The sequence below is a fragment of the Chrysochloris asiatica genome, unplaced genomic scaffold (genome assembly GCF_000296735.1).
Source record: "Chrysochloris asiatica unplaced genomic scaffold, ChrAsi1.0 scaffold00001, whole genome shotgun sequence".
NCBI lineage: Eukaryota > Metazoa > Chordata > Mammalia > Afrosoricida > Chrysochloridae > Chrysochloris > Chrysochloris asiatica.
Genome location: NW_006408519.1, coordinates 25,977,685 through 25,986,756, shown reverse-complemented (window position 1 = coordinate 25,986,756; position 9,072 = coordinate 25,977,685). Strand labels below are relative to the sequence as shown.

The window sequence follows — 9,072 nt, the reverse complement described above, 5'->3', positions numbered from 1 at the left end:
GGAATCAAAGAGATTTAGAGATAGAAGCATTAGCAAACCATCTCTAGTCCAATTAGAACATTCTCAGCTGATTAGAGGGAATGTCAAGCTATCATTCTATACTGTGCACCCTGTCTTCCATTTATTGAGTTAGAAAAGTAAGCTCAAAGAGATTCAAGTTCAGAGAAGAGCATATGACCCAGAGGAAGCAGATGGATCTATAATCTAACATGCATTTGGGTTGAGGCAATAAGCAATCTTTAACTCCAGCTTTGGCCTGTAATTCTAACTCCTACTCTCTATCACACATTGACATGCTGTGGTTGTGGCTGTTGTTAAGTTTGAGTCGGTTCTGACTCATAGAGACCCTGCGTAGATAGGGTTTTGAAAGAGTGGCTGGTGGGTTTGAACTGCTGAAATTTGGTTAGCAGTCCAGTGCTTATTCTACAGTGCCACACCAGGACTCCTATATCAAGGTATTCAGTTAACATTAATGTTAGCGCAAGAAAGCTATCATCAGTAGCTATTACTGATATCAACACAAAGAAGCAAAATACACACCAACACAAAAACCTACTCCATTGAAAAACAATGTAAAGCCTTTTTTGGGGGGATGGGTATTATGTCTTGTTCCGGATTATCTATGCCTCTCTCTTCCCCTTCATTAGGGTACAACATTGCAGAAGGCTCTGATTTACGTTGCAACAAACAATTTACTCTTCAATAATCGAAATCTTTTCATCTTAAGCCAGTTGCACAAAAATATTCTGAGACAATGTGCCTTTTTCCTTTCTTTAAAAACAAAGAAAAACAACTTGGTTTTTATTTTATTAAGTTCACTTTCATGCCCTTACAGCTAGTTATAGCATAAAAGAAACCATCTCCAAGTGATGTAATACTCCAGGGAAAACATGGATCTAGTGAAGCTGTTCTCATTAGTACTGGGATTTATAAAATTTTACAAATTCAGGGTTTGAACTTGAATCTGAAAAAGATCCCAAGATCTGCTACTTATACAAGAAAACCTGGTCCTTTGTGTCCAGGGAAAGGTGAAATCATGACTGGGTTTTACCTTTGAAAGGAAAGCAAGATCTATTTACAAATATACAATTTAAAAAAGTCTTAATAATCAAAGAAAATACATTAATACATGAAGGAATTATCTCTGGGATATGAAAATATGAGTATTTAAATTTTTTCTTCTTTAATAAGTACCCAATCTTACTTTAATAATACAAAAGTATAAATTTTTTTTATTATTTACACTTAGGATGTTGTTCTTGCTGTTAAGTGCTGTTGAGTAGATTCTGAATCATAGCGACAGCTAAAATGAGCAAGGCATTCAAATTGTGAAAACCCCACTGTCTAAAACCATCATGATGAAAACTTCGGGACCCATGTTTGTACTTTATAGCACATTATTCCCTTCCAAGTTTTCTTAGTCTTCCCTGAGCTTTCATGGTTGTTAGCTAAGTGTAATCCATGCACTGCTGTCAACAAAACTATTTTGACATCAAAGTGTCTGCAATCTTAACATCAGCAACCTGGATCAGTCCATTTATCAACCACGATTCTGCTTTCAATGCTAGTCAATTGCAAAAATAATCACAGATGTTGAAACTTGCTGTTGTTATGTGCTGTGGAGTCAATTTCAACTCACAGAGACCCTGTATAAGGTTTCTGAGGTTTCAATCTTTTTGCAGGAGCAGAAAGCCTCATCTGCTCCCATGGAGTGGCTGGTGGGCTCTAATTGCTGACCTTGTGGTTCGAAGTCCGGTGTCTATCGTGTGGAAGCACTGTTCTCCCAATACAGAAGCTAGGGAAAGCTACACATGTATATGAAAGAAGACAGAGTTTGGCATTCCAGGTAGAGGCACCAGCAGTGAAAACAAAACCAAATCTCAGAAGTGTCTAAGATGTATACGGACAACCCTGAATTGTATGATTTTGCTCTAATATAAGACGGTCTGGGAAATGATGCTGCAAATGATATTAGAGCATTTACATGTAAGGTTAGGAAGTATTTTCCCCCCTATTTTTTTTAAATTGTGAATTGGGTGAAGATTTACAGGGCAGATTAGTTTTCTAGTCAATCAACAATTCCTGCCCATTTTGTTTTCATTTCATTGACTACATTCCCAACAATGCAGAATCTCTTACCCCACCTCCTCCCTGTGTTTTCTGTTCAGTTCCTCCTTTCTTAACCCTTCTGATCTTTGTCCTTCGGTAAACGTTGCCCTTTTGACCTCAGGTTGAAGCTAGGAGGTTATGTGGAGCCTTGTCAAGTTACTCATTGCTTCTTCTTATTCTTGATCTTTATCCTCTTTGCAGCATCCAACCCTACTGATGTAAACTCCTGTTTGGTGACTCTGGTGTGTAGTATATCAAAACAAACCTGCTGCCTTCGAGTCAATTCCAGCCCACAGTAAGTAACACTGCTCCTCAAGGTTTGAAGACTTTATGGGAGCAGATAGCCTCATCTTTCCCCAAGGAACATCTAGTGGGTTTGAGTCTCTGACTTTGTGGTTAGCCCAATACCACCATATAAGAGCTCCTTGGTATGTAAAAGGTACTTAAAAAAAAAATCAGCATGATGAATAGACCAACTCTTCTAAAATCAGGGGCTTCAAAGAGTTCGTGTAAAAATTCCATGATCTTTTAACCATCTTCCCATGAACTTTTTGAAGCCCCCTCATGTAACTGGGAAACTCATTCTTCAAAATGTATTTCAAATTCTTCCTCCTCTTTTATAAACAATTAACCTGCAGTAGCAGCATCTGGTCTTGTGTCTAAGTTATCTACATTCTATCATTATATCCTTAACTGGTAATTACTTGGGTAATTATTTCTCTTGTGATACTAACAGCATGCAGAGAGTAACAATCATTCATTATTATTGTATCCCCATTGTCTAGCATAAGGGCGCTGCAAATGAATAGTAAAGTTAATAAATGCTCATTGGTGGTGGTGAGCTGTGGAGTCGGTTCTGACTCATAGCGACACTGCACTGGGTTTTCAAGGCTGTAAATGTTTATGGGAGCAGAAAGCCTTATCTTTCTCTTGCAGAACAGCTGGTAGTTTCAGACTGTTGGCCTTGAGATTAGCAGTCTGACAAAGAATGCGAAACCTGATCAGGGCTGTAATGGAAGGTTTGTTTGAAAGTTGCCATAATTTCTCAGGTAACTGGTGATAAGGAATAGTAGTAATCAGGTTGGAAAGAGATGAAAAGAAGCATTTCAAAAGTAAACTAAGAAATCATCACCCTCAGCTCACAATTACAAATTGGGTTCTCATTCACAAATTAGTGAACTTTTCTTCCTTGTTGAACAATGACTTCTCTGATGATGCCAATGAAACAAATACAAATTAGCTTTTAAAGAAAATCTACTGTTTGGACATAGAATCAATTCCTAAATGACTGGCTTTAGAGATCAATCACATCAGAGTTTGACAGACATTCTTATTAAGAAGGAAAATAACAACAACAACACTGTTAATAACTTAATGTTTAGATGAACAAACAGGTAAAAAAAAATTGGAATCTGAAATGTAAAACTGCATCATTATTGCATTATTCTTTTACCTTCTTTTGCAGGCGGAATGGTTGGAGGGAAAGTTGGTGGTTGAGTAGGAAGTGGTTCTATAAAGGAGAGGAAGAAAGAACATCAATTAGTTGCCTCATTTGTGGGGACCTGCGGGAGGTCATGGCGCAGTACTTCCTCCAGGGAGTCAATGATTTTGACAAGAGTCCACTCTGAGAATTCAGGACTATGAAACCAGACTGTAGAGCTTGACTTCATGTCTTCCTGCATCCTCAGACTGAAGGCCTGACATGCCATTCTGTCACAATTCAGTTTATCCCCAAGTCAAGCGATCCAACTGAGAGCTACAATGAGGTTTGAATGTTGAGTTAAGGCAGGAATCCTGCCGTCCTATTTTAGATAGTCTCTGGTTACTGTCACACTTACAACAAACTTCATTTCCATTCTGCCTGCTTAAGGGTAGACCATCAGTTCTTTTCCCATAGCACTCTCTTCTCTCCCCACCCTGCACCCCCCAGGATGACAGTAGAATCTGATCCACTCTCTATTTGGCTCAGACGGTATCTGGAACACATCTTTCTGTTCTGAAGATCACATGGACGCACAAGCAAGTTAGTGTTTGTCTGGATCGGGTTAACCAGATTGATGAAAGCTGAGAAATCCAAGTACTGTGCAAAGGTATGGTTTGGTGAGAGGACTGGGGATGTTTACCTCAGAGCAGTATTTCTTATAGTAGTTCACATAGCAAAGCACTAGGAAGCTTCGGCATCATTAAGTAAATATTGCAAAGTATTGTTTTATAAACAATTTGCTTCTTACATTTATATGACATTAAAGATTTATGCATTTTTCCATCCCATTATTTTTCCCAGAAAAATTGGAAATGACTTCCATTCTCTCATTTAATTGTACAATAAATATTTTGAGCACAGATTAGAATTGCAGCAAAAATGATATTTAAGGGCCAACCTAGAAGACAGAAGTAAGATCACTGCATGAAATTAAAGGTGGTATATTTCAGTCAGTTTGATACACAGGAAAAACTCCCACAAATCATAGCTAGTCACACAGAAGATGTTCATCCTTAGGAGACAGAAAACACCAAAGGACTAAAGAATCCGCATTCATGCTGACTCTTCTCTTGCTGGGAATGCTATAAAAGGAATTCCTTCTTTGGCAGAGAAGTCAGAAGAGATGAATTTTAAGATTTCTTCCAATTCTAAGACCCAATAAAATAGAATTGTTTGAATAAAACAATTCAACATTTAAATATGTTAGGTAACTCTGCATTACTGATATGAAAACCGTCCAAGGACAGTTATTAAATGAAATAAAGCTAGTCTTTGAATATCATGGCATTATCCCATTCCTGAAATATATGATGGGGCTTCAAAAAGTTCATGGACAAATTCCATTCTCTTTTCATTCAATTTTTCCAGTCACTTTTGGAAGTCCCCTGTACATATCACATGTATTTTATAAATATAAATACATCTGCATATTGCAGACACAAATTTTTTAAACAGGCCAAAGTGGTACAAATGCAAATTTCTGGAAAGGAAAACTAGGAGAGATAAAAGATGACTATCCACTTTATACCCTTCTGTTGTATTTTTACATATATGTATATATGTATATATTGGGGTTTTTAAAGTTTGTGAGAGATGGGTACTGAAACAACTTGTAAAGAGCACAAACAGAAGCATTTGGACATCTACAAACAAAATTTGGACTGGTAGTAGAAGGAAGGTAAAAACATCTTTTAAAAAAATTGTTATGGGTGATGAGACATGGATTCAACACTGAACCTGAGGGTGAATGGCAGAATATAGAATGGAAACATCCTCAACTGCCAACCAATAAAAGGTTCAAAAGTCAACCATCAAGTGGAAAAGTGATACTTAGAGTTTTCTGGGATTTTCAAGGGCCAGTATTGGAACACTAATAGGAAAAAGTTCAACAATCAACAGTGCTGATTCCAGTGAGATGCTCACTGAAGAGCTGAAGCCTAAACTTCAGATTAAACTCAGAGGACTGTTATTCAAGGGCATTGTGCTCTTACATGATAATGTATGTCCCCACACCTCTGCCCACACTGTTGAGACTCTGCAAAAACTTTGTTTTGAGGTGTTAAAGCATCCTCCCTATAGTCCTGATATTGTCCCTATAGTCCTGATCTTGTCCCTATAGTCCTGATCTTGTTCCATGGGACTTTAACCTTTTTGGTGCCCTGAAAGCAGCCCTTCAAGGATGAAAATTCACCTCTGATGAAGAAGTGAAGACAGCAGTGCATTCATTGCTTGCAGCCCAGCCTAAAGCATTTTTTAATAAGGGAATACGAAAACTTACTGACAGATTGGTAAAGTGTATTGAAAAGCCAGGAGATTATGTTGAAAAATGAGGTATTTATCTTTTCTAAAAGTTGATTAAAATAAATCCTACAGTCAGTGTACAGATAATTTTGACTTACCCTTGTGTGTGTGTGTGCGTGTGTCCCTATGCACAACAGAACAAAATACTGCCTGGTCCTGAGCCATCTCACAATTGCTACATTTGAGCTCACTGCTGCTGCCACTGTGTCAATCCATCTCTGTGGGGGTGGGGGAGTCACCTTCTTTTTTTTTTTTGCTGACCCTCCACTTTACTAAGCATGATGTCCTTGTCCAGGGACTGGTCCCACCTGACAATATGTATGAGACTTTAAGGCTTGTTATCCTGGTTTCTAAGGCGTATTCTTACTGTACTTCTTCCAACACAGATTGGTTTGTTCTTCTGGCAGTCCATGGCACTTTCAATATTCTCCAACACCATAACTCAAATGCATCAATTCTTCTACGGTTGTCGTTAGTCCTTATTAATTGTCCAACTTTCACATGCATATGAGGTGATTCAAAATACTATACTGGGATCTGGCTTAGTCCTCAAACTAATGTCTTTGCTCTTTAACACTTTAAAGAAGTCACTTGCAGCAGATTTACCTAATGCAAATATATATACAAACTTGTACATCTCAAGCCAATGTTTTAATCTAAAGAGTTTCAAAAATAGGAAAAATTGGAGAGATCCTAGTACCAAAAATATGCCGAAGCACCGTAAACAACTTCTCAAGCATGATTTATTTATTTAAAAACATTTCAAAGCAATGGGTCATCTTTGCTTTTGTGTATCTACTTTAAAGTAAAAAAATCGAGGTATATGCCAAGTTTACTCAATAAATCAAGAATCAAATTAATGAGGGACTATGGAGCCAGATCAATATGTTTGAGGAGAACATCTGATCAAAAAAATGTCTTGCAGAAGAGGAGCCACAATGAACTGTTGACACATGTGTGTTCTAGCCTCTATGTGGCAGACAGATGGTTCTTGTTTTCAGTTGTGTGAGGGGCGGTCACATAGAACAGGGAACAGTCTTGATCTGCACTGCTTCAGAAGGTTGGACTAGAGCCCATGAGTGAAGCTACAAGAAGACAGATGTTCCCAACACATGGAAAACATTTACATCAAACAGAGCTGTCTAAATTGGAATAAAGTACCCTGAGTTGGTAGTTAACAAAGTTGGGTTAGGCATAGGTGGAAGTTTAAATAGGTGAGAGGTTCCAAACTCAAATGACTGCAGAGGTGAAGCAGATAATAAATAGAAGCAAAGGACATTCAGGATTGGTAACAAACTTGAGAACACACGCATTATGAAAGAGACAAAATATTGGCACCGTGAGAGTATGTGGGTTCTGTGTTGCCCAATCTTCTGAATTCGCAAATAAAACACTCTACAGCTTTTCATAGAAATTATGCCTCAGAAAACATATCTGCTGATGAGAGAACTCCATAACCATCAGTGTGTGACTTCCAAGACGACAACAACGGTGAGGACAAAACGAACTTCTTCAATGTGACAGAGGTAGGAAAGCACTTTAACAGACACTCTAACTGGATCATTATCATCACCATTGGATGTATTGTTGTTGTTGTTGTTAAGTGCCGTCGAGTCGGTTCCGACCCATAGCGACCCTATACAGGGCTTCCGAGGGTGTAAATCTTTACGGGAGTAGAAAGCCTCATCTTTCTCCCGTGGAGCGGCTGGTAGTTTCGAACCGCTGACCTTAAGGTTCGCAGCCCAATTCGTAACCACTACGCTACCAGAGCTCCTTATTGGATGTATAGGAAGAGGTATTTAATTTTGCTAATGAACAAAAGAGGATCAGAGATGATGAATGGTTCAAGGACACAACACTAGAAAGAGGCAGAACAAGAGTCCCAAACTTGCTTGTTTAACTTTAAATCTTGTGCACTACCACATCCCTATTAAAATACCCATAAAAGAAGGACCCCTCTTGGTACACTGATTAACTGCTCAGCAGCTAACTAAAAGGTCAGCAGTTCAAACCCACCAAGAGTTCTATGAGAGAGGACTCTATGTGAGAGACTGCTTCCATAAAGATTGTTGTTGTTGTGAAGTGCTGTCGAGTCAATTCTGACTCATAGTGACCCTGTATAGGGTTTCTGAGGAGCATCTGGTAGGTCTGAACTGCCGACGTTGTGGTTTGCAGTCCAGTGCTGATCCTACAGTGCCACACCAAAGATTACTACTGCCTTAGAAATCATGGAGCAAGTCTGTTCTCTCCTACAGAACTAACTAAACAGCAATGGGTTTGTTTGTTTGCTTTTGTATTTTGTTTGTTTACTATTCATAAACTGGAGTTTCAACCAGCCATGTTGTTGTTAGGGTTATCAAGTCAGTTCTAACTCATAGTGACCAACAGAACAAAACACCCTCTGTCCCTGCATCAGCCTCACAATTTCTGCTATGTTGAGCCCATTTTTGCACCCACTATGCCAATCCATCTTGTTGAGGTTCTTTCACTTTTTCACTGACCTTCTGTCTACTTCACCAAGCATAATAAAGTACGACAAAGAGGGTCACTGAATAAAAGAGAACGACCTCCCCAAAGAGATGGACTCTGAACTCCATTGTTTTCATGATATTAACAAAAAAGGAACCAAGCTCATTGCCACTGAGTCCATTTCGGCAGTTAGCATCACCGTAGGACAGAGCCCAGCTGCCCATAGGGTTTCCAAATTGCAATCTTTACAGAAGAGTCTGGGGTGGTGTTGTTGGATAAGTACTGGATTGGTCAGTTTGAACACAAAGTCAACGGTTCAAATTTACCGGCCACTCCTTGAAAACACTATACAGGGTCACTCTGAGACGGAACCAACTCAATGACACTAAACAACAACAACAATCTTTATAGAAGCAGATGGTCACATCTTTCTTCCATGGAAAAGCTTAATTAATTAATTAATCATGGAAAAGCTTAATTAATCACTGTGCCACCCGGGCTCCTTCTTATAGTCTAGATTTCACAAGTTTGCATTGTGCACAAGGACAGAATGAATGTTGTATAAAGTCTCACCCATATTTGATTTAGATAATTTAGAAGATCCAATTTTGGACTTGGAATTGATTTAAGATTTTGAGGATGATGTGATGGGGTGAATGTGTATTACATATAGCAAGGACTAGAATTTTGGGGAAGGTGTTGAAGTTATT

General features: G+C 38.6%; 1 protein-coding gene across 1 annotated transcript in view; it reads right to left on the bottom strand.

Moving 5' to 3' along the window:
- The window catches only part of COL14A1 (collagen, type XIV, alpha 1), a 217,518-nt gene that overhangs the window by 91,742 nt on the left and 116,704 nt on the right, over positions 1-9,072 (bottom strand). The window contains exon 24 of the mRNA XM_006830676.1: positions 3,563-3,619. Coding sequence (XP_006830739.1) covers positions 3,563-3,619 — 57 coding nt within the window. The remainder of the gene's footprint in view (positions 1-3,562; positions 3,620-9,072) is intronic.